This window comes from Nilaparvata lugens, unplaced genomic scaffold, assembly GCF_014356525.2.
Source record: "Nilaparvata lugens isolate BPH unplaced genomic scaffold, ASM1435652v1 scaffold2510, whole genome shotgun sequence".
In the NCBI taxonomy this organism is placed as follows: domain Eukaryota; kingdom Metazoa; phylum Arthropoda; class Insecta; order Hemiptera; family Delphacidae; genus Nilaparvata; species Nilaparvata lugens.
Window position 1 is genome coordinate 42,639 of NW_024090314.1, and position 27,872 is coordinate 70,510.

Genomic DNA, 27,872 nt, shown 5'->3' on the forward strand with positions numbered 1-27,872 from the left:
CATAGTCCGAAATAGGTTGAGTCTTGTAGTTGTTCACTTCACAAAATTGTCAGTCCTTAATTATTTCCACGAAGTAGCCTACCGGTAGATTTTTAAAGACCGATGAAATATTTGAGCACAATTTAATATTGAACTTAGTACGGTAATCACTGAACATTGCGAAAAATATAACTATAGCTGGCACGGCGAACGTCGTACCGCCAAATATTTAATGCATCTCATGACAAACTTTAGCTGGATGCACACCTGTGGAGACGCGATGCGGAATTTTGCATCCAGGCACTTCTTGCTTATTGATTTGAATGGAAGCAATCAAATTTTATTGTTTCAGCTTTTTATATTGTTTCTAATAATTATTCTAATAAAGTAGCCCCAGCCCATACATGTTGAGTGGTTTAACTTATCCATCTATTTTTAATATGATGGCGATCAATGGGAGATTGGCCAGGTTCTAGTATTTCTGACCACTTTGGGTTACAGGTCAAGGTGATAAACAAATCTGACCTCATTTGCTTTAATTCATACTTTTTCCAACATAGATAATGGTTTTAAACATAGATAATTTTCCAACTGCAAAATAAATACCTAATTTACTAGAAATAAATTAATTCTACACACCGGTGATAGCACAATTATTCGAAACAAAGCAATGTTTTTGGAGCATGTAAGTCTTTAACCTGAGGCCGCATTGCTGGATGGTTACACACAGAACAGTCATTTTGTTTTTAGTTGGGGCGTTTAGAATGTAATACATTGGCGGTTATAGAGCACCACACACTCTTGTCTGCTATCTACTGACGGCTATTGGATAACACAATGATTATAAAAGCTGATTTTAATTTCTGTGTGTGGCCAGCTTACAAATCTTCTCCCATAAGGATTACATGTAAACTTTGAAGGACCGTAGAAAAGAGTCCTGAAGCCGTATTATAAATTTGATAAGCCATAAACCTGGTCCTGAACATAACGAACACAACTAAAAAAATAATAAAATTCGGTGCACACATCAAAAAGATATTGAATCTCAAAATTTGAAGCTCCATTTTTAATATTATATAAATTGATAAATTCCACAGCATCTCTGTTCCTTAGTGCAAATTTTATAGTTTCTTTCTGTTTGTTGAAAATAAATTGTTAATGACTTTATTTCAAACACTCTTTTCTGCAATAAACTCAGGCTGTATAAGTGTTGAGCTCAAAACTGTTTTTTGTTGTTGTTCGTGTTGTGTATTCTATTAGCATTTATAAGCTTGTATTGTGCTTTTCAAAGTAAACTTCCTACTTTTATATGTAGCATTAACATAAAATTGTAATACAGTTGTATTGTACAATGATGCTACAGTACATTTCTTCTGGCCCTTATTTGAACTGATCTTTTTCATGTTATCTAAATTTAGGAGAGAAATAGAACAAGGAGTATCTATATCTTTAGTTTTTCTCTCCCGGTCAGTGCGTGCATGACGCATTCATTGTAGGTCTTGAATAAAGTGATTGATTGACTTCTTCCTTATAAAAAATAAATAATGAGATAAAATTAATTGTTATATTTTCTTGAATGTTTCAGGAGATAGAAAAAGCTTGGCGAACGGCCGACGCCACCCATGTAAGGGAGCAGGAAGCTCTGGAGAATATTGAGAATCTCAGGCAACAGCTGTCCAGACTACAGAATGAGAGAGGAGTCAAATCAAAATTAGACTTTGATCAGAATGGAGAGTGAGTTATTTATTATTATTACTATAAATATTCACCTATTCAATGAGAATGAATATCTAATAATTATTATTATTTATCTAAAAAATCTAACGATCTGAATACTTATTCGAAAAGTTTATTTATTTATAACAATAACTGTAGGCCTATTGTAAATTTATAAGTTAGGATTGAGTAAGGTTTAAATTCTATTTAGGAATAAAATAGGTTTAACTTAGTATCAGATATACCTATTCATTTATAACAATAGCTATTGTAAATTCATTGATTTCTTTTAGTAGGTATAGTAAGTACAGTAGGTATATTGAAGACGTGAAATGTGAGCTAAATGAATAATAATAATAATAATAATAATAATAATAATAATAATAATAATAATAATAATAATAATAATAATAATAATAATAATAATAATAATAATAATAATAATAATAATAATAATAATAATAATAATAATAATAATAATAATAATAATAATAATAATAATAATAATAATAATAATAATAATAATAATAATAATAATAATAATAATAATAATAATAATAATAATAATAATAATAATAATAATAATAATAATAATAATAATAATAATAATAATAATAATAATAATAATAATAATAATAATAATAATAATAATAATAATAATAATAATAATAATAATAATAATAATAATAATAATAATAATAATAATAATAATAATAATAATAATAATAATAATAATAATAATAATAATAATAATAATAATAATAATAATAATAATAATAATAATAATAATAATAATAATAATAATAATAATAATAATAATAATAATAATAATAATAATAATAATAATAATAATGTGTACCGAATTTGATGATTTTTGTTTAGTTGTGTTTGTTATGTTCAGGAGCAGGTTTATGGCCTATCAAATTTACGATCAGACTCCAGAACTCTTTCCTACGGTCCTTCAAAGTTTACATGTAATCCTTATAGAACAAGATTTGTGAGCTGGCCACACACAGAAATAAAAATCAGCTGTTATAATCTATTTTCTTTCTACTGATTCACAAAATTGTAATATTATTCTAATAGAAATGTCGCGGTGCGAACGACGTCCAAACTTGGGTCGTATAACTCGAAATGCTGTGAATTTAGAATATGCACGGGAAAATCAACAGCAAGGAGATATGCCGTTCAATTTCCCAGCAAGCTGCATTCAACTATATCTAAAAAGACAAACTGCTGTACAACTAACTAAGCACATAGGAAGTCCATATTGAGATATAATATACTGATTGTTGGATGATTTTCATAAAAATATAGTGCATCAGATTAAGCTAAGACTAAGCACACCTGAGGAGGCGCGGCTTGGTGATACAAAGTGTTGATCTTATGGAGATTGCATAATCACACCGTTCACGCCATGTCCAATTCAATGTGTGTGAGTTCTTCCTTCAAACCAATATAAGCAAGAAGCACCTGAATGCAAAATGCCGCATCGTGCCTCCTAAGGTGTGCATCCAGCTAAAGTTTGTCATGAGATGAATTAATTTGGCGGTACGAAGTTCGCCGGGCCAGCTAGTTATATTATATTTTTCTCAAGTTTTCAGTGATTACTAAGTTCAATAGTAAATTGTGCTCAAATATTTCAACGGTCTTTAAAAATCTACCGGTAGGCTACTTCGTGGAAATAATTAGCTAGTCTTCAAATAACAATAAACTGTATGAATTATTTTTGATCAATTATGAATGCTCAGTTGCTATATTTTTATATTAGTAGCTCTTACTATGACTGTGAGATTTACGGTAATGGATTAGACATTCAAAATGCTGAATTAGAATCCATTTTGGTATTGATATACGGTAGCCCGTTTTTCAAACTGGAATTAATGTGAATATATTATAGGAGTCCTGTAATTCTGTTTTGAGATGAGAACTTTTGTTTGCAGGTAGGTCCACACTACGGCCGCTCAGAACAGAGAACTGCAGTTAAAAAGAAAAAAAGAGAAGTTAATCTTTTATCCTTTAATTTTGGTTGTCTCTTGTGATTCTACAGATAGAAATGAATTGGAAATTGCATTTGTTCAAATGCTAATGAATGAATAATTATTGAATTTCCATAGCTGTTTACCCTGTTGTCAATATTTGCAGTACCGTAGCAGAAGTCTTCGGGGTGATTTACAGCATTTAATTGGGATTTTCGTTTAATAATAATTATTTTTGTAATTCTGTTTTGGGATGAAAACATTTATTTTGATAATTATTTACAGGTACACTACGGCCGCTAAGAACAGAGAACTACAGTTAAAAGAGAGAGAGAAGCTAGTGAGTGAGTCGGCTGAGCTGAAGGAGAAACTGAGAGCGCTAACTGCTGAGCATGAAGACCTCGAGCAGAGATACAGTGCTGCCAACATGAAAGTCGCTGAACTTCAACAGGACTTGGAGGTAAAGTTGAATACAGTAGACCTCCAATTATCCGAATTAATGGGGACCGGGACCCATTCGGATGATCGGAGTTGCCAAAAAAAAATTGCCATTGTAGAGAAAAAAGCTACGCTTTGATATTGCACTGATATGCACTATTTTTTGTTGAATCAAATGAGAGAAACATGATATTTTCACCTTAAATAAATGAATTTATGTACAAGTTTAGAAGTAGAAATCATTGGTTTTTAAACATCTCTGTCAATGTGAGCTGTTTTGCGGTCTTCATCCGTTCTCGGGCAGCCAGGTCATGCATTCGCTTGACGGTGAGCAGTTGCAAGTGGTCACACTTGGGCTGACGCTCCATCCACGTCAAAGCAGTCTCGAAGCCGGCAAATGCTTCACTAGCTGATGGTCCAGCGTCTACTTCGACATCAGCAGAAAGTTCTTCTTCCACTTCAACGTCTTCTCTCACACTTTCAACAATTTCATCGTCATTGAGAATTTGAAAACTAGGCTTCGCGAGAGGAAGAATAATAGGGCACTTAGACTTTTTTTGGACAAATTTTTTTCTGAAAGTGATTTAGATAATCGGTGATTCGGATAATCGGTGATTCGGATAATCGGTGATTCGGATAATCGGTGATTCGGATAATCGGTGATTCGGATAATCGGTGATTCGGATAATCGGTGATTCGGATAATCGGTGATTCGGATAATCGGTGATTCGGATAATCGGTGATTCGGATAATCGGTGATTCGGATAATCGGTGATTCGGATAATCGGTGATTCGGATAATCGGTGATTCGGATAATCGGTGATTCGGATAATCGGTGATTCGGATAATCGGTGATTCGGATAATCGGTGATTCGGATAATCGGTGATTCGGATAATCGGTGATTCGGATAATCGGTGATTCGGATAATCGGTGATTCGGATAATCGGTGATTCGGATAATCGGTGATTCGGATAATCGGTGATTCGGATAATCGGTGATTCGGATAATCGGTGATTCGGATATTTTTTCTCAAAATTATGTACACATGACTGGCTTTCAATGTGGTCCTGTACATTTTTGCGATAAACCGCATAGTTTTTCCGTAAAAAAATAAAATATCTCGAAAAATGTATTTTTTTATTATGGACTTTTTGTTATTTCTCGAATATCCAAGTCATTAGCCGACTTAGAGGAAAATGCTTCCAATAAACGTTTTAGGCCGTTTCTTCCCGAATCCAATGATATATATAGTATGGGGGTTACGATCATAGATGCGGCGGTGGGAGGGGGATAAGTAGCACTGTTACGCTGCGGCGCGGTCCTCCCTCATGATTAATGCGCGTAATGGCCTGTCTATCGCATCGCTCCTACTAGTCTATGCATTCAAATTATGTATTTCAGGAACGCTATCTTATGTATTTTCGGTCACTGAACACGATTTTTCAACTCTCAAGCCTCAATAATTGATAATTCTCATCATAATATACAAATTATGGTCAAAATTACAAACTTCATCTCATTATCATTATTTATGATTACATTGTAATGATAAACCATCTTGTTAGGAATCCTATTGTGTTTTTCAGTCGATAAAAAACTGACATTCCATTAAGAGAGAATAATTATTCGATTTAGTTCAATGATCACTTTGGAATTGCGAAAGTCAAGTAATGGAGTAAGTTAAACAAATAATATAGGCTACCCCATATAGAGCACCGTATAACAGGAGTAAAATATTTTCTTAATATAAATTTACAGTTGAAGCACAAATAATGCCAATTACTCCCATGTGATATGACTAAATATTTGATTACAAAGGAAATACAACTCTAAAGCTGCGTTTACACCAAAGTTATTAACGAGATGTTAATATAACTTAATTTTTATAGATTCTATTAGATTGAACATAACTTATCATACACATGATGGACATAGTCTATGTGTTTGCCAAGTTCCGTTCAATCTAATATAATCTATAAAGATTGAGTTATTAACATTTTGTTAATAACTTTGGTGTAAACGCAGCTTTATCAATTGATTTCTGTAACTTATATCTACGAATAGATACTTTTCATCTGGCTGAGTTTGACTGATTGTCTTGGGGTGGTACTTGAATGAAAGTGGAATGGGAGATATCTTTGTTGAATTTGATATATTTGGAGAGAATACTGTTGGAAATCTATTGAGGGGAGATCAGTATTATTAAGGTGTGAGAGCAAGCAATCAATTCAATGAAACAACTACAAGGACTCATGAACGGTTCAAATATGAGAGATTGTCAAAGTATATTTGAAAGAAGTCAGGAGCTATTTGTGGATTTTTTTTAGAATCACAATGCAAAATCAATGACTACTTGAAATTTATGACTGATTATTGTAACATAGTTTAAATTATCTTAAATTGTATTCATGCTCATAAGGAAGGACTCTGGTATTGCAAATAGAAAATGTACGAGAAAAGATCCCATAATTTTTTCATTCAATCACACAAACTATGTTATGGAGTCTGTGTTATATCTAAAAAATTCAAAAAAATACCCATAGAAGTAGAAGATAATTTCCAATAAGGAAACATTAACTCTATACAGTCAATACATTGACACTCTGTCAAATGAAACCTTGAAAATTTAATAAATGTGACAACCGATCATGCTTTGGAGCAAACCCTCATTCAATCATCCAAAACTGAGTGAATGGAATAGCTAGTTCTTCAAATGCTTTCCTAAAATGGCTGCTACTATATAAATATTCCATCAAAGATATTCTGTTCAAGTATGTTGACATCTTTATGGATATCACTGGAGATTGTGAAGAAAGTCATCGAATGAAGTAAAACAAGAATAATGAGAGATGAGAATGATTTTAAGAAGCATAACCTTCTCAAAAGAACATAACATTTTTCTTCAAGACTCTGATGGACAAGAATCTGCATAATGTTATCAATGGTCTGGAAGCAAGTGAAGAAGTGTGTGATTCTCTTTTGAACGTATAGAAAGGAATAGTTATTCGGTCTCCAACGAATTTTATCTGAACATAGTTGTGGCAAATTGTAAAAGTGTATTCTCACCTATAAAAAGAAACAGAGTTCTTTCATTCTCCACGATGCAATCAAACAAAAATCCTAGTCTTAGTTAATTCTAGAACAAAAAGATCTGATCTCTGTATTTTTACTAGGTAGCTGTTTAAAGATAATTCAGCATTGAAGTTTTAGTGCAGCATGCATTTCTACAATAACCACAATCTCTGTCAACATCTCATGGATATTTGAAAAAAAAACTCTTAATCTCACTTGGCCCATGAAATTGTAAGTGAAACTAGTTGTGGATTTGACTAAATCCCTAAATATCGTTGACAAATTCGCATAATGATGACATGGCTCTCCTGAATTCAACTCCTACTCCACTTTTCAAAACTTCAATACGCTGCAAGATTATGGAAACTTTGTGATGAGAAGAGTTATGAAAATTCTCAATAAAGATGGAGTGATACAGGTGGACATAGCTTTTTATGTCTATGGTCTAAAATCAAACAAAGGTACGGTAGTGAACATATTAGAAGCAGCAGAGTAAAAGAATCACTCCAATAATATGCTCTCCAAACCATCGAGACTTGATTTCTAAATCTGTGGCAGAGATTTATTAATGTGACATACAAGAATCTATAAAGGAATAATCCATACCTTAGCTAAGTGCAGGAATACATACATTCATTCATTCATTCGTGGATAAAATCATATAAATATGTTTGGGGAAGAATAACAGGCATGGCCCAAAACTATTCGAATCCACAAATTTTGATACTGAATAACTTGTTACCATTTCAAAACAATCTGAACGGGAATACCATAATAGATGAATCAATCAAAAGTTGGTGAAATATCATTATAAAAATACTGTTCCTCAAAATATTATATTTCTCAAAAGTTCACGACAAACTGAAGATTCACGAAAGATTAACATTTTCATTCTAAACATAATCATTATGATAATGAATGAATGATGAATTCCATTTCCACCATGAAGAACTAAGAAATTCCACAAACATTTCATGGAAATTAACTGACCACTATATCAAGTAAGCGTGGCCAGTGTGTAATTAATAATTTAGCCTGCTGCACATGACAATAAACTAATTTGAAATAAAACATGAACACATATAAATATTATCATTATTCAATCGTAATATATTTCTTGAAACCCAAGTTTCGTTTATTTCAAACAGTCATTTCTTAGTTTCCTTGCAGACTGAGAAGAAGTTTGTAATTTTGACCATAATTTGTATATTATGATGAGAATTATCAATTATTGAGGCTTGAGAGTTGAAAAATCGTGTTCAGCGACCGAAAATACATAAGATAGCGTTCCTGAAATACATAATTTGAATGCATAGACTAGTAGGAGCAATGCGATAGACAGGCCATTACGCGCATTAATCATGAGGGAGGACCGCGCCGCAGCGTAACAGTGCTACTTATCCCCCTCCCACCGCCGCATCTATGATCGTAACCCCCATACTATATATATCATTGGATTCAGGAAGAAACGGCCTATAACGTTTATTGGGAGCATTTTCCTCTAAGTCGGCTGAAGACTTGGATATTCGAGAAATAACAAAAAGTCCATAATAAAAAAATACATTTTTCGAGATATTTTATTTTTTTACGGAAAAACTGTGCGGTTTATCGCAAAAATGTACAGGACCACATTGAAAGCCAGTCATGTGTACATAATTTTGAGAAAAAATTTAAAGCTGTACTATAAATAGTAACTGCAGGACAGGCGATTTTATAAGCGCGCGTTTTTTACAACTTACCCCCCTCCCCCCCAAGCTGTCGACCACCCTGGGACGTGACGACATCGAGTTTCATATACACTAAAGACCCCCTAACAATAATCCGAAGTCAAATTCTCTGCCTCTCTCATGTATGCTCAATGTAAGCCAGCGCCTGGACTAATCCACTTCAAAGCAGTCTCGAAGCCGGCAAATGCTTCACTAGCTGATGGTCCAGCGTCTACTTCGACATCAGCAGAGAGTTCTTCTTCCACTTCAACGTCTTCTCTCACACTTTCAACAATTTCATCGTCATTGAGAATTTGAAAACTAGGCTTCGCGAGGGGAAGAATAATAGGGCACTTAGACTTTTTTTGGACAAATTATTTTCTGAATGTGATTCAGATAATCGGTGATTCGGAAGGTCGGAGCTCAGATAATTAAAGTTCAACTGTAATTCAACCATTCAAATGAACATTCAAAGTTTCCCAGTCTGTCTTAAGATAGTTTGACTTCTTGTGAAACCAAGGCTAGAAAATCTATACTATACAGAGTGAGCAGTCATATGTATGGGAACTGTAATAACAGACAGTAGTCGACAGTAATCGGCTTTAGTCAACAGAAAATCAGCTTGAAATTTGGAGCATAAACTAACTATGAGATATCTTATTATGCTATCTTCTCTCTAGGCTTGAATGCAGTTATGAAAATAAATAGTAATACAGCATGTCGTAACCTGTGATGATGTTTGAAGCATGAAAATATAATATACAGAGTGAGTCATATGTATGGGAACCCTTCAATAGATTGGAGACTATTGTAGATATAATACTGTAACTTTCAGGATAAGTTATTGATGAAATGCTCTACTTTTTGACGTACAACTGAATTTCAACCCCTCATAGGGGGGTGACTTAGGGGTTGTAACTCGAATATTTTAAATGTAAACACCCATTGTGTGGTACATCATTTTAAAGGCCTTTTTAAAACAAGAAAGATGGTATCGATAAAAGTATGTTCTGTTGTGTGTAATAGGTTGGCAATAGTCAATCATCTGTTTTTAGGCGCCAAGTGCCGTGATGGCTGGTGCTTAGAGGTTAGGTCTTCATGTCATGTTATGTTATTGTCGTTTTATATTGTCAATTAAATACAGTCTAATTATCTATCCACTTAGAACATGGTGTCAGGTGCGAGCGGACCCTGCTGTATCCGCCGTTTATTGTAGGCTACCATAGTGTCAGTGTCAGTGCATCTCTGTCAGTACAACATGTCTATTTCGACACAAAATATTCACCCTCTTAGCCTTTCCGGCGATGTGGCAAATAACTTCTCGAACTGGCTTCAACAATTTAAAATATTTTTGATTGCAGCAAACCTTGATGAGGCTCCATCCAAACGGAAAGTGGCCTTGTTTCTTGCCCTGATTGGACCTCAAGGGCTGGCAGTTTTAAACTCATTCAATAAAGACTCTGATGCAATCAAATTTGAGGAGTTGGTCCAACTTTTTAAAGAACATTTTCTCCCCACAAAAAACTTGACAGTTGAACGTCACAAATTCTTCACACGAGTGCAGCAGCCAGGTGAGAGTATTGATGACTTTGTCACTGCCTTAAAGACACTGAGTAACTCCTGTGAATTTGGGTCATTGACTGATAGTCTGGTGAAAGATATTTTGATTTGTGGACTCAATGACAATCACACTAACATTAAAGAACGCCTGCTCCAGGATCCGGACCTTAACCTAGAAAAAGCACTGCAAGTGTGCCGATCAGTGGTGATGTCCCAACAGCATGTCAAAGCCCTCCTGTGCCCTACTTCTGACTTGACAATTGGAGCAGTGAACAGACGATTTCTCCGGGATGGATCAAACCAGTTTCATCAACCAGCCAACAACTCAGGTTATGTTCACACTCCTAGTAACTCTGGTGATGTCATTCAACAGGCTCATTCTTCAACCCAACCTTTCCGGTCAGGACAAGTGAATCAAAGACCAAATATGCCGCCCATTTGTGATAAGTGTGGCCAGGTGCATCGCTTCAAGTGCCCAGCACTTAATAAAACATGTAGTAGGTGTGGTCGTTTGAACCACTTGAAAGACAAGAAATCCACAAAGAAATCTGGCAATTTACGGATATGTATAGATCCCAAGCATCTTAATGAAAATCTGTTGAGGGCACACTACCAATTGCCCACCTTGGAGTGTATTAGATCTCAATTGAATGGCTCCACTGTTTTTTCTACTCTTGATGCCAATTCAGGCTTTTGGATTATTCCACTGGATGAGGCAAGCTCCCACATTCTAACATTTAACACACCTTTTGGTCGATATAGATTTCTCAGACTTCCTTTTGGCATCAATTGTGCTCCTGAAATTTTCCATAAAACAATGGTGGATTGCTTTGGTGATTTGGAAGGTGTTGTCATATACCTTGATGACATTTTGGTGCATGGTGCTACAGCAGAAATTCACTACAAACGCCTACAATCAGTTCTTGAACGTGCTCAACAACTGAATGTTCAGTTCAACAGCAGCAAGTGTGCCTTTGGGCTAAGTGAGGTCAGATATATGGGTCATATATTTTCGGCTGATGGAATGTGTCCTGACAACTCACGTATCAAGGCAATATGTGGTATGGAGTGTCCTCAGGATAAAAAGTCACTACAACGTTTCTTGGGCCTTATCAATTACTTATCAAGTTTTGTTCCAAATCTTGCAACAGAAACTGAATGCCTACGTCCTCTCATTAAAAATGATATGGTATTTGAGTGGACTACCTGCCACACTTTGGCGTTTGAAAAGCTAAAACTGCTTATAACTCAGGCCCCAGTTTTGGCACATTTTGATGTCACAAAACCTATTGTGTTGACAGTTGACTCATCTCAAAGTGCAGTGGGTCAAAACGGTAAGCCAGTATGCTATGCCTCTAAAACCCTCACCACATGTCAACAAAACTATGCCCAGATTGAGAAAGAGCTTTATGCAGTGGTGTTTGGCTGTGATCGATTCAGACAATATATCTATGGTCAACATATTTCTATTGAAACAGATCACTCACCTCTAGTAACTATTAGCAAACGCCTTCTTGCAAGTGTCCCAGCTAGGCTCCAGCGTATGCTTCTTCAGCTTCAACCATATGATTTTCATATTGTTTACAAACCTGGTCGATTGATGCATGTGGCTGACACATTGTCACGAGCTGCCCTCCCAGAGGTAGAAAGCCTGATAGATGATGACATCTCAGTCCATGTCAATCTAATCCATTCCTCTCTCCCAATAGTGTCTCAAACACTGAAGGAGGTCAAAGAGATGTCATCTGCTGATGAGACCATTACTCTCCTTATATCTTATTGCTTACAGGGATGGCCACAACGCCAGTCTGCCATACCCAACTCTTGTAAACCATTCTATAGCTTCAGAGAACAACTGAATACTGCTAATGGCATTTTATACAAAAATAATAGTGTGGTTGTTCCCCAAAAAATGCAAAAATCTATTCTTCAGAAGCTTCATTGTGGTCATATGGGGATAGAGAGAACAAAAATGCAGTGCGTGATGTTTTGTTCTGGCCTACTCTTTCTTCAGAAATCAAGGAAATGATCCAACAATGTCCTACCTGTATCAAATATCGACCTGCCAATCCAGATGAGCCTCTTCTGAATCATGAGATTCCCAATATTCCTTGGCAAAAGATTGGTACTGATCTTTTTGATTTCAATCATAAAAAATTCTTGGTACTTGTTGACTATTATTCCAAATTCATTGAGGTCTGTCATCTGTCATCCTCTAATGCACAGTGTGTTATATCTGCTCTCAAGTCTGTCTTCAGCCGCTTTGGCATTCCATGTCAACTTGTAAGTGATAATGGCCCCCCTTTTTCATCTAAGGAATTTTTGGACTTTGTCACTGACTGGAAGATTACTCATACAACTTCCAGTCCACACTTCCCCCAATCAAATGGTATGGCTGAAAGTGCTGTTAAAATTGTAAAGAATATTTTTCTCAAGTGTCATGATTCTGGCTCAGATGTCCCCTTGGCATTATTGCAACAACGCAATACCCCAAAAGGTGATATGTTCTCACCAGCGCATCTTATGTTTTCCAGACGGCTCAGGTCAACTCTCCCAATCACAGATGCACTTCTAGCTCCGACTCTGGCAGGCCATTCCAAGCACAAGGAACAATGCCAGCAGCAACAACTGAGAGCTCAAGAACAGTTTGGCAAACATGTACGCCAGCTACCTCCTCTTTGTGTTGGTGAATCTGTCTTCTTCAAGCTCACTCCTGACAGCATCTGGTCCCCTGCTACAGTGGTATCTATTGATGAAATGCCTAGGTCATACACAGTGAAGTCAGCCTCTGGACACACTTACAGACGGAATCGTAAGCACCTTCTGAAGCAGTCAGGTAGGAAAGGCTTGACTCCATTAGTTGGCACACATCATACTGGATATCATAGAGACCATACAACAAATGTGGATGCAACTGGTAATGTCAGCCAAAATGTTCCCCCACAACCTAATATGTATTTTTCTGTACCTCTCTGGGGTGAAAATGAGGACACTACAGGGGAAATGAACAGTGAGATTTCAGATGGTGGCTCATGTGGGGACTTTATGGGTTTCCCTGACAGTCTGTCATACTAGTTTACCTGATCTGTCTTTTTCATTGGTTGGTGGTCTCACTCAAGGGAGGGGAAAACGTGTTATTAGAAGGCCAAGAAGATTCTCATTTTCTGAGTATACAACATAGATAAAAGACATCCCTTTGATTCTCATATTAATTATCTCTTCTTTTGTATAGTTATCTCTGATGATTGTATTGTTTTCTTCTACTTGTAATTATGTATTTTGATTACTCCTGAAGGTATATAGATTCATTACTATTGTTTACTCTTATGTTGTTCTTACTGTAGTTCTGTATGACTTATTCACACTAATTCATAAAATGTAAAATTTGTAAAATGTCACAATGTAAAAAAAAAAAAAAGCGTGTTGTGTGTAATAGGTTGGCAATAGTCAATCATCTGTTTTTAGGCGCCAAGTGCCGTGATGGCTGGTGCTTAGAGGTTAGGTCTTCATGTCATGTTATGTTATTGTCGTTTGTCGTTTTATATTGTCAATTAAATACAGTCTAATTATCTATCCACTTAAAACATGTTCTATGATACTTGTATCCAAAATGGCAGCTGATCGAAGTTTTAGTTTTTAAAGGAATAATTTATGAAGTTTAATTTGCCGCCATTTTGGATAGAAGTATCATAGAATATTTCTATAGATGTCATCTTTCTCGTATTGAAAAAGCTTTTGAAATGATGTATCACACAATAGGTGTTTACATTTAAAATATTCGAGTTATAACCCCTCATTTCTTCAAAAACTAAAACTTCAATCAGCCGCCATTTTGGATACAAGTATCATAGAAAAATTTTATCGATGCCATCTTTCTTGTTTTAAAATTATGAACCACACAATGGGTATTTACTTTTAAAATATTCAAGTTACAACCCCTAAAAAATCACCCCCTTATGAGGGGTTGAAATTCAGTTGTACGTCAAAAGGTAGAGTATTCGACCAATAACTCATCCTGAAAGTTACAGTATGATATCTAAAACAGTCTCCAACTTATTGAAGGGTTCCCATACATATGACTCACTCAGTGTAATAAAGGAAAGAACTAGCTTATACACTAACGGGATAGGAAATTATGTTCGCCGCATCATCACGTCTGAACAGCTGAACTACTGGACTGATTAACTTGAAATTTTGCACTTAGATTCTTAATTTACCGAGGATAGTTATAGACCTATTTCAAATTCTTCAAGATTTAACAGGTCAAGTTTTCAGTTTGTCATGTTTTAAATTAGACCCTTGCGTAGCACGGGTTACCTGCCAGAGTGAGGTCCACGTTATTATGGCAGTGTTTGATTAGCAATGGTATTGCTATCCTTGTCTATCATTCAACAAAGCTGATAGCGCTATCTCTCTCTCGCTTTGCTCTGTTACCAGATCGTCTTTTAACAATGTACCAATCATTGATTAACAAAATATTTCATCTTAATCTGGAAATTAATTAAGAAATTAATGAAAAATATGATTCCTTGCCTAATAAAGTTTTCAGTTTGGAAAGTTGAAAAATAGACCCTTGCGGAGCACGGGTTACCTGCTAGTAGATAATAATTATTGAATGAAGATTTGATTATCAATTTAATTGATAAATATTAATTTCAAAAATGTTTTTTTTTTATTTCAGAATCGTGGAAATGAAATAATGAAAGAGACCCAGTTCAAAGGCCGTCTACAGGATGAGATAAATCGGCTAACAGATGAAATGAGAGGGAGAACTGAGGAGGTGCTCGTTCATAAGTTACAGATGACCATGCTGAATCGAACTGCCAATCGACTCGAACAGGCCTTGAAATCGGAAAAGGTAAAAACAGAGAAAAATTACCCGAAAAGATTATCTGAAAGGTAAATTGGAAAGGCCCTGTATACAAAACTTTTCATACCCTATTAGCTCATTATCAAAATTTGGGAATAGATTAGTTTTGGGCCAAGCCTATTCTTCTTTCCCAATCATATAAATATGATTCGTGATTGCATCAACAAATATATACGTAAATAAATGTTAAGTCTGTTAGATTTCAATCATGATTAAATTTCTCGACAACCAATCAGAGAAGGTTTTACTGAGAAGAAGGGTTAATTTATTTATTTATCAACAATGGAGACTATGGGTTACCCCAAATATGTCTCCTTTACAATAAAAATTTTACAAATAGAAATTGTAAGAACCTCCGTCAATTATGTAAGCAGGATGCCTTCACCAAATATGTAACGGTGGTGGGACGCCTCCACCAATCATGTAAGCAAGATGTGACACTTCCACTAAATATGTAAAAGGGGAATGAAAAATGATAACAAAAAGGAGAACAGAATAACTAGAAGGCTACCTTAATTGGTATCTTTCGGTTAAATATGATAATATTAATTTTTACTATGAAAAAAGGTAAAATATAAATATATAAACAAACACAATATTAAAACGTAATAAATAGGGAAGCTACCGCTTGCTGCTAATGATATGATTTTTATATATATTTATGAAAAATGAGGAAAAAGATTTTATCCAGTAAACACCTACTTTTCGAAAATGGCTTCCCCCTTTGGCATTCACTGGTTGAAACGCGACTTTACAGTTAGTATTAAAAAAAAAAAATTAACTGAACTAGTGAAATGGGTTCAGATCCTGTCTCATTCAATAATACAATTCTCTTTGAACTGCCCGAACTGCGACAGGAAAACTGTATTATAAAACAAGAGCAATATCTAACCTTTCCAACAGAACAGTCGGACTTCTACTGTCAGTCCTATCAAAACGAGCTCTGCCTCAAAAGCCAAATTTTGGTTATTAATATAGGTGAACTCAGTCAATGCCAAACATGAAAGCCATTTCAAGTATATATTTCTATCTATCGCGCAAGCGCACGTTTGTTATTAAAACAGAGAGAAGCTAACGTTAATATTGACAACAAATAAAATATACAGTCTCTCTGTCGATGACAAAATACTGTTCATTGAACTTTTAATTTAAAAACTCTAAAATCCTGATCAATATATGATTAAATTATATGTCCCATATGACCAGGTGACAAAATGAAAAAAAATTATAATAATACAAATGAAAGAAGTAATACTTATGCAAAAAGAAATAATACAGATAACAAAAATAGTACCTAACTCAACAAATACAAAGATTTCAAATACTCATGGAATTAAAGAATAAGAATAAGAATAAGAATAAGAATGCTTTTTATTCCTTCAATGCATACATACAATGCTATCGGAAACGTCAGTCAACAATATAATACATAGTTTTAAGTTTTGAATTATACAGTGAAAGTTACACTTAGTACGATTTGATATGACAATACAGAAAAAGTAACAATGTATCGAATAAATACAAAATTGTCTTGAATTAGATGAAAAACTGAGGAAGAACAATTAAGTACATTTACATGATTAGTAGCCTATTGAATTATTTCACTACCTATTTGACTTGAAAATAGTCCTTCACTGGTAGTTGGAAGAAATCTGAAATTGAGTACCGTATAAAGGATTATTCAATAGTAGGCGCTCTAGGTTTTTCTTATAAATTGGCATTGGTAGGTTCCTGGCTATCTCGGGTAATGTGTTGAATAATTTCAATGAAACTTGATTTGGACTTGTTGATATTCTTTTGAGTCTGGTATATGGTATATCTATTTTTGTCTTATTTCTAGTATTATGACAGTGAATGTCAACTCTGCGGCTATAAGAACCTAAATTATTCTTTATCTGGAGGAGAAGTTTGAAAGCTACCAAACTGTGCACTGTCATAATTTTCTCCTTTATAAACAATGGCTTACAATGCTCCAGATAAGTAGCGTTACATATAATTCTTATAGCTTTTTTCTGGAGCAAGAATACTTTTTGAACCTCTGGGGCGCAGCCCCATAAGACTAAACCATACGTGTAAACGCTTTGAGAAAAGGCAAAGTAGCACATTCTCAGGTAATTTGAAGGAACACAGTCCTTAAGACTGCGAAGGAGATATAAAACCCTACTTAATTTTGAGCAAACACTTTCAATATGGGGTATCCATGTAAGTTTCTGATCTAATGTTATGCCCAGAAGCTTTGCACTATCTACTCCCTCACTAATCTTTCTGAGTCCAAGCACCAATGTTTGAGTCTTGGCTGTATTTAGAAACAGGCGGTTTGCTCTAAACCAGTCTGAAGCCTCACCCTTACAGCTTAAAGGGTACGGTAGTGGAAACAATGGAAGTGAGGGTTCTCTGATTGGTTTATTCTTCTACAGCTAACTCTTAATGTTGGTAAATATAAGCATGCTATAAATTAATGTACAATTTTATTATTAATACAAGAATTATTGTCATTATTTGAACAATTTAGACTGTATTCAGATTTAGAACAGAGATTTGGAATGGCACCCTGCTTTTTTACTTAATTACTGCAATAGACTTTTGAGATCCAACTAATAATATTCAATGTGGTTAAACGAATGAAATATTTCAGAAAATGAAGATGGACTGAGATATTGCATTCATTCAAATGCTAATAAATTAAATTCTCATCTATTTCATTATCCATGACGAACTGCAAGTAATAATAATAATCCGTTTTTGAACAATTTCATCGACACTACAGTCTAATTTTTACTTTCCTTGCCCTATTACCATAGGTAAGGAAAGTATTGCTTTCCGAAAAAAATTAAGGTACCCCAATTTCTAAATTTCTATACGTTTCAAGGTCCCCTGAGTCCAAAAACATGATTTTTGGGTGTTGGTCTGTGTGTGTGTGTGTGTGTGTGTGTGTGTGTGTGTGTGTGTGTGTGTGTGTGTGTGTGTGTGTGTGTGTGTGTGTGTGTGTGTGTGTGTGTGTGTGTGTGTGTGTGTGTGTGTGTGTGTGTGTGTGTGTGTGTGGTGTGTGTGTGTGTGTGTGTGTGTGTGTGTGTGTGTGTGTGTGTGTGTGTATGAGTGTATGTGCGTCTGTGTACACGATATCTCATCTCCCAATTAACGGATGACTTGAAATTTGGAACTTAAGGTCCTTTCACTATAAGGATCCGACACGAACAATTTCGATCAAATGCAATTCAAGATGGCGGCTAAAATGGCGAAAATGTTGTCAAAAACAGGGTTTTTCGTGATTTTCTCGGAAACGGCTCCAACGATTCTTATCAAATTCATACCTAAAATAGTCATCGATAAGCTCTATCAACTGCCACAAGTCCCATATCTGTAGAAATTTCAGGAGATCCGCCCCATCAATGCAGATAGATTCCCAATTATCAGGCTTCAGATACAATTGAAACAAAAAAAATCAAGTGGAGTAGATTGAGCATGAAAATCTCTACAATTAATGTTCAGTAACATTTTCACCTAAAATTGAAAATAAGCTTTAAATTCGAGAAAATGTGATTATTCAATTGCAAATTATTGTTGATTCTATTAAATCATCCACTATGAAGAGATAGCAGACCTCATGTGTGTCTCCAGCGTTATTGCCCTGTCACCAGCTGGCTCAAATCTTTGAATAGTAGACTTGAGATGCGCGGGAACACTAGCGTCAGGTGATCAATTTTCATAACGGCAAGGAAAGTTGTGTGAGTGCGCCACACCAGATTTTTGAATATTAGTTATTAAAACTAGTACGGTACTCACTGTAGAGCGTTTTCGGATTATTTATGTGTTACAGAAATGAGTGTTGAAAATGGATTTAAATAATCTGAAAGCTCTACACAGTGAGTACTATAGTTTTAATACGATAACTAATATTCAAAATTTAGACTGTAGTGTAGTTGAAAATAGTTCACAAACGGATTATAATAATTATTATTTAACGAAAATCCAAATTAAATGCAGTGAACCACCCCGAAGGCTTCTGCCACTGCAAATATATTGTTTACCTGTTGTTAATATTTGCAGTAGCAGAAGTCTTCGGGGTGATTTACAGCACTTAATTTGAATTCTCGATCAATAATAACATATAAAGATTACACCTTACTATAGTAGGTCCACGCTATAATGGCAGTGTTTGATTAGCAATGGTATTTATTTATTTATTTATATCATTTACAATCAACTTAAGGACAAAGAGACAGACTACAGTCCAAAACTTCTTTTCATCCCAATTTTATAAAATAAATTGTCCAAATAAAGGTTATGTGCGACTTTCCAATTTTTCACTAATTTCCACATCGGAACAAAACACAAACACTCGAAACAATAAATTTTGTATTTAGAAAGATTAAGATCCGAATTGATAACAAAATTCCTTCTACTTCGTACTCAAAGCTGTAAAATATATATTAATTTGAAATATTTTGTATTGCTGTCCTTGTCTATCCTTCAACAAAGCGGATAGTGCTATTTCTTACTCGCTTTGCTCTGTTGCCAGATCGTCTTTTAACAATGTAGAATTGATAATCAACAAAATAGTTCATCTTAATTATGAAAATTCATTATGAAAACTATTATTTAATGCTTAATAAGTTATAATTGGTTATTTTAAACGAGAATGAACAGTTAATATAACTTCAATAAACCTGTATCAGCTACCGTCTATAGAAAGCTTCTACTAGACAGATAATCGGCAACGTTGTTCTCCCATCTTTCTCCACTGATATTATATTCGTAAACCTCACTATAGGGACTGCAAATATTGTTTACCCTGTTGTCAATATTTACAGTAGCAGAAGTCTTCGGGGAGATTTACAGCATTTAATTTGGATTTTCGTTCAAGAATAAAACATAAAGATTACACCCTACTTGTAATTCTTTAGGAAGAGAAATAGAATGTAATATTCCAATAACTTTATATTTTATTTGTTTTGTTATAGGCAACAGTTGATAGACTAACTCAACAGCAAGAGGTTCTGTCGCAGCGCTACCTGAAAATCCAAGATGAACTATCCATAGAAACTCAGCTTTACGAAGAGGCTTCTTCAAAAATCAACCTATTAGCTAACCAATTGAAGGTGGGTATCAATATTGATCACTATACTAAAATACTCTGTATACTAAAAATAATGTATATAGAAAAATACAAATTGAAATTAAGTATCAATTGATTGACCACTATGTATACCCATAGAGAAACAATAGCATAAGTAGATATCCCATGGTATAGGGCGTTTATGTCGCAACTTTTACTGTTATCTGAAGCTGATAGTCCACGTAGTTCTTTCCTGTGAAGCTTTATGACGCTGGTAGTCTCTCATATTGTGCCGTTCATACAATCTTACCCGGTCAAAACAATAAAAATCGACAGTAATCGGCTTGAGATAACAGTTAAAGTTGCGATATAAACGCCCTATACCATGGGATATCTACTCACACTAATGTTTCTTTATGGTATACCGTACTAAAAATACGGCAAGTAGGCCTACCTTTCATAAAAGGTAGAATCACTGCATTTTAAAATGCACCTTTTTTGAAACATCCACTCTCTTTTAGGAGAAAATATTTCATTGCTTAGAACATTACTCATAAATATGTAGCCTATTTAAAACCGGTTAGCGACCTTTTTATTTCACCTATAGAATCAGTACTACTAAATTTCAATTTGAACTGAATATGAGTTGGGCCACAGACAATGTATGGTAGAGGTGGAGAGTCTTCATGACCTCTTATATCATTAACTGGAAATTTTGTGATGTGAACAACTACAAGACTTAACTTATTTCGGACTATCTGTAACCTTATCTAAATTTGGGAGAGGAATAGCACAAGGTTACCTTATTTTTTCTCTCCCTATCATTCTGATTATGTACTTATTGTATGAATCAATATTACCTGTTCTAGTAGCTATCAATTAAAAACTCACATGATGTAGGAATTTCTGAATATTAAGGTGAAATGAAAACGATATTGTCAGTTCCACATAATTTATTTGAGCCAAACGTAAGTTTTAATGCACTAAGGCATCTTTAGTGATCTTTTTGGTTAGACTTACAAAATTTATTTGGCTAAATAATTTTCTTTTGGTTAGACTTACAAAATTTATTTGGCTAAATAATTTTCTTTTGGTTAGACTTACAAAATTTATTTGGCTAAATAATTTTCTTTTGGTTAGACTTACAAAATTTATTTGGCTAAATAATTTTCTTTTGGTTAGACTTACCAAGAAGACCACTGAAGATGATGCCTTAGAGTATTGAAACTTAAGTTTGGCTCAAATAAATTATGTGGTGGAACTGCTGACAATATTGTTTTAATTTCACCTTAATATTCAGAAATACTACAATATCTCTGTTTATAGTGTAGATTTCATTGAAGTAATTACATAAAAGTACAGAGACTTTGAAAAGTTTTTCTTCATGTTATGTGTCATTTTACAATAATTGATTAAGTTTGTGGCGTGAATGTTGATGTTGTGGAACTTTTCCATAATTGAATAGACTTAAAACGTTGTCAAAAATCCACTTTAATTAAATAAAAATTAAAAATTTACTGTAAAATATTAATGTTTTATTTTTATTTAATTAAAGTGGATTTTTGACAACGTTTTAAGTCTATTCAATTACAATAATTGAGTGGATGTGGGATAGTGGTAAAGTATTTTTTCGCCCCACTTGGATGTAATGAGCTGGTTTTCGTGCGTCATATGGAGGCCGAAAATGATGTTTTCTGACCAGGCCGGTAAAAGTTTTACGGCCCTAGGGCTGTAAATCGTTTTATAGAAGATCAATATTGTTCTATTAGATGGATATTCTAATACCATTCAATCAAAAGTTCTTATGATAAAAGAATGTTAAGTATTCAAATGAAAGTACAGAGTGTTTGAAAAGTTTTGTCTGTTGTATATCCATACTTATTCACTGTTAAAATTAAACTTGAATTTTAAAAAAACTTTTGAAGTGAAAATACACTTACTTTTGTAGTGACGATCGTAAGTGTATTTTCACTTCAAAAGTTTTTTAAAATTCAAGATTAAAAGTTTTGTGAAATAGTTTATAAATGAATAAATATTTATTTCTCAGCACTCTACTCATGAATATGTAGCCTATTCGAAACCAGTTAGTTTATTGGATAGAGAAACAATACAATAGTCGGAAAAGAAAAAACATTCCTTTGCCCAAAAATTCTTCAGTTTCCTAACTTTATTTCAAATTGTCCAAATTTGTAGCGACATATTTTATATTATTTATAGAATCAATTCTACTAAATTCCAATTTGAACAAAATGAGTTGTGCAACAGATAATGTAGAGAATCTTCCTGTCTTCACAATATTCTTATGCCCTCTCATATTATTATCTATGCTTATTTTTATTATGTTTATGTTTTTGAAGGGACGGATTTAAAGATCCAAAGTTTCAAAGAACCTCACACGTCAACCGAAGCTTATTATATGTCCCAAGTATTTTAGTTAGGCAAACCAATCCCTGTGTTCTTTACAAGGTCCAGCGGAGTTTTTCCCCTATACTAACATCCCATTCCTCACCTGGTTGCTTACAGCCAAACAGAGCCCTTATTCTAGCTGCAAGTCTTTCGCAATCCAGTATGATATGCTTAGCAGTCTCTTCACACTGATTACAAAGCCTACACATCTGGCTCTCATTTGTGAGTCCAATTGTGTTGAGATGTTTCCTGAAGTGGCCATGTCCAGTTATCAGGGCAATCACCTGCTTGACCTGAACTCTACCCAGACTCACCAGCCAGCTGGTGAAGTGAGGGCTAGCGTCTGCCAGCAGCCTTTTGCCAAGTGCTTGACCAGGGTGACCTTGCCATTGCTCGTGATGTAAGTCCCTGGACCATTTACTTATTGTGTATAGGAGGCAGTTATTTTGCTCATGCCACAGCTTGGCTCTGAACAAAAGACCTATTTCATATTATTTATAGAATCAGTTTTACTAAATTTAAATCTGAACAAAATAAGTTGTGCCACAGATAATGTAGAGAGTCTTCACAATTTTATCTTTTTATGACCTCTTATCTGTGCTAGTACCTATCAATTAACAATTCTCATGATGTAGGAATTTCTGAATATTAAGGTGAAATGAAAACGATATTGTCAGTTCCACATAATTTATTTGAGCCAAACATAAGTATTAATGCACTAAGGCATCTTCAGTGATCTTTTTGGTTAGACTTACAAAATTTATTTGGCTAAATAATTTTCTTTTGGTTAGACTTACAAAATTTATTTGGCTAAATAATTTTCTTTTGGTTAGACTTACCAAGAAGACCACTGAAGATGATGCCTTAGAGCATTGAAACTTAAGTTTGGCTCAAATAAATTATGTGGAACTGACAATATTCTTTTCATTCCACCTTAGTATTCAGAAGTTCCACAATATCTCTGTTCATAGTGTAAATTTTATTGAAGTAATTACATGAAAGTACAGAGACTTTGAAAAGTTTTTCTTCACGTTATGTGTCATTTTACAATAATTGATTAAGTTTGTAGCGTGAATGTTGATGTTGTGGAACTTTTCCATAATTGAATAGACTTAAAACGTTGTCAAAAATCCACTTTAATTAAATAAAAATTAAAAATTTACTGTAAAATATTAATGTTTTATTTTTATTTAATTAAAGTGGATTTTTGACAACGTTTTAAGTCTATTCAATTACAATAATTGAGTGGATGTGGGATAGTAGTAAAGTATTTTTAAATTTTCTTGAATTTATTATACCGTATTTTAATAAATTGATTGCAACGAATTCAGTATTGCTTTTATGATATAGAATAGAATTCTATTTAATTGAATAGAAAAGTACATTTTATTACCTACATTGAATTTATTACGAGCGATTCAAACTCTACTCTGCTGTACCGTTATTTCAAATTATTATTAGAGTTTAGTGGAATGGTTGCTTGATACCGTATTGTCCAATATACAGTGTATTTGTGTTAATTTAATTATGATACTGTTAGTAACATATTCTTGAAACCAGGATTCTCAAATAACTTGCTCTGCTGGATTCATTTTTCTTTTTTGATGGATGAGTATTCTTTTTGTTAGAATTGTTTGATATCGTCGTATAATTTAATTTAATTTTATTTTTTGATGGATGAGAATTTTTTTGTTCAATTGATTGATTCTGTAATTAATCTTTTAATATCGTCCTTTGAAGGTGGCACGTTTTTAAAGTACCTATAGATAGATAACTGAATAGAAATATACTTCTTTGTTGATTGTCTCTTTTCTGTATAGGGCTACTTGTAATATAAATATAAATACAAATCTGAATGGCATGAATGTTGAAACATGTTGTGATAGAATAATTCAAAAAAGGGTACCCTGAGATTTTTATACCTATTTATTTTCTTTGTTTATAAATGTATTAATAAATAATGATAATATCAGACCTAGTTATAGTGATAAATATTATGATGTTCATTTCCACTGAATTTGAATATAAGTTGAATTGCCTACTCATAAGTTTACCTACTGAATATACCTAAGTTTACCTAAGTAAGCCTACTGAATATAAGTTTTTTGTTTGAAAAATGAAATTATTCATGGAGTTGAAGGGAGAATTGTATGATTATCTTATCACTCATATTCAATTGCTGGGAAACTGATGAACAATTTCATTTCGGAATAGTAGTGATTCCTTATAAACTTTCAGGATGAACGATAACACCAACATTATTTATGTTCAATTATGAATTATTTGTTGTTATAGTTTTTGAACGTTTTTGACATCATATTTCTATTTTTCAGAGCTCTAGTTTTGTTCTATTCACTTATTTTGTTGTGCTGTGTGATCAGCCCCTTTTGTTTGTAACGTCGATAAGTTTGGCTTTTGTTTCTCAGTGTTGAAGGTGAGTAAAAACAAACGATTTCAGTTGTTTTTTCACTTTAAAGTTATATAAAAGAACATAGTAATAATTCCAGTGAAAACAAGATGGATAACCCACAACGTAAAAACAAACAATTTTTTCATACCATTTTGATTTTTTAAAAGTTTGTGAGAATTTATTGATAAATCAATAATATTGGTATTAATATAAATGTTTGATAATGTTATTATCTGTTTCTTCTGGATGTGAAAATATGTGTTCTGTACTATTGAATGAAAAAGACTAAGAAATTGTCAAAAAACAACAGATTTATTGATACTTAGAAAGACCGGTTTCAGTTATTACACCATTGAAAATCTCTGATGAACTGAAACTTAATACAAGAGCAGCAGAATTTATACTAGTAGGCGAGTACTTCTATTGGTCAAGGGCATGAACGCCTGCCATTGGCCCAGCTAGACAGTCTCCCTTGACCAATAGAAGTACTCGCCTACTACTATAAATTCTGCTGCTCTTGTATTTAGTTTCAGTTTATCATAGATTGACAATGGTGTAATAACCGAGACCGGTCTTTCTAAGTATCAATAAATCTGTGGTTTTTTGACAATTTCTTAGTCTTTTTCATTCAATATGAATAATTACCACAATATCAACTTCTCAACTACACAAAAAAAAGTTCTGTACGATTGGTACCTACAGATATTTATCTCGGGCCACTCCCATGTTTCGGATGGACACGTTAAGCCGGCTGTCTAATAACAGTCATTATGTCATGTCAGAGGCCCTGAAATTGATCAGTTGCGACCTGAAAACTCTGACACCAGACCTGAGCCAGCCGGTCACACGATATTATTATTATTTTTGTAATATTGGTTGTTTTACTTGGAATAAATAAATACCTTATAAATAAATAAATAAATATAGGATTTTTATTTATCATATAAGCAGATGGAAATAAATTGGAAGTTGCATTTCTTCAAATGCTAATTAATGAATAATTATTATTGAACGAAAATCTCAATTAAATGGTGTAAATCACCCCGAAGACCTCTGCTACTGCAAATATTGTCAACAGGGTAAACAGCTAGTCTTCGGGGTGATTCACAGCATTTAATTGGGATTTTCATTTAATAATAATTATTATATGAGAACACTTCATTCACATGGGCTACGTTTTAAGTTAATAAAAACAATATTAAAATCTTGAAGTACCCTTTATTTTTTAACAAACTTTAAACTTGTTCGACAACTAGTTTCGGTGATCACACCATCGTCAGGCTATAAAATAAAATTTCAATGAATGTTTACTAACAAAATATCAATTAACTAAACTATTAGTAAAAATTTATTGAAATTTATTTTATTTTATAACACGTGACGATGGTGTGATCACCGAAACTGGTTGTTGTATTATTTTAAAGTTTTTTTTTCAAATAAAGGGTACGGTACTTCAAGATTTTTATATTGTTTTTATTATATAAGCCAAGCCTTGTGAGAAGTTTTTTTTAATGAGAGTCGTAGGTCTGCTATGTTATAAAAAATAAATCATGTCTGACGACTGTGCAACGAAATCATGTGTCTAATTGGGCGTTTTTAGTTTTATGGAAGCTATAGTTTACTTTGACATCTGTGCAACGAAAAGTTGAGTTATGGCTTCATAAATAAACTGAATGCCTGATTTTAACTTTATGTGACGACTCTGCAACCGGGCATAGGTCTCAATTCATTTTATACAAACTATAGTTTTCTCTGGCAATACGCCATGATTCATAAAACACTTATTGACATGGGCTACTTTTAAATTAATAAAACAAAATAAATCTTATAGTACCCTTTATTTAAAAAAAACTTTAAAATAGTTCAACTATTCTAAAGTTTTTTAAAAGTAAAGGGTACAATAAGATTTATTTTGTTTTATTGCCATGATTCATTTTTGTATAATGTATTTAATGGAAATGGATTTGATTTGTTTTTTTTTCAGAACAAGGATGAAGAGCTGCTGAAACTGCGAAATGACTTGTCGCGGGTGGTTAAGCTGACTGAATCGGCGGCTGTCAGAATCGAGAAAGCGGAGAGTGAGAGAAAGCGAGTTGAGGAAGAGAGAGACGCTCTGGCCACCAAGGTGCTCATATAAAGTATCATCTATCTATAATATAATAAAGGAAAGAATTGGCTTATACACGTATGGGATAGGAAATTCACGAATGACGCATCATCATGTCTCAACTATTCAACTGATTAATTCGATATTTTGCATATAGATGGCCTACTTAATTTATCGAGGAAGGTTATAGGCCTATTCTAAACTCTTTAAAATCTCAGTAGGTCAAGTTTTCAGTTTGTCAAGTCTCTAATTAGACCCTGGCGGTTCCTGCTAGTAACATTTATTCATATGTGTATCGTATATCGAATGAGTTGATGGATAGATAGATATCCTTCTTGATAAAAACACTTCACTTTTATGGGCTACTTTTGTACAAATTAATAAAAACAATATAAAAACTTGTAATACCCTTTATTATTAAAAACTTCAAATATTTCAACAAATATTTATGATGTACTAGCTTATTACCCGGCGAACTTCGTACAGCCAAAAAATCAATGTATCTCATGTCACACTTGACTTTATTTGGTGAATCATGAAATTTATCTGACAAACAATATTTTCATTTTACA

At 33.7% G+C, this 27,872-nt stretch overlaps 1 protein-coding gene across 14 annotated transcripts in view; it reads left to right on the plus strand.

Annotated features, from left to right (window-relative positions):
- Positions 1-27,318, plus strand: part of LOC111047368 (cilia- and flagella-associated protein 58) — a gene marked incomplete at its 3' end in the record, with an annotated part of 60,292 nt that extends 32,974 nt beyond the window's left edge. For all 14 annotated transcript variants that reach the window (XM_039444004.1, XM_039444008.1, XM_039444009.1 and 11 more), the window contains 5 exon segments: positions 1,565-1,713; positions 3,960-4,134; positions 15,133-15,309; positions 20,283-20,420; positions 27,178-27,318. In XM_039444004.1, coding sequence (XP_039299938.1) covers positions 1,565-1,713; positions 3,960-4,134; positions 15,133-15,309; positions 20,283-20,420; positions 27,178-27,318 — 780 coding nt within the window.
- Positions 27,319-27,872: the final 554 nt, after the last annotated feature.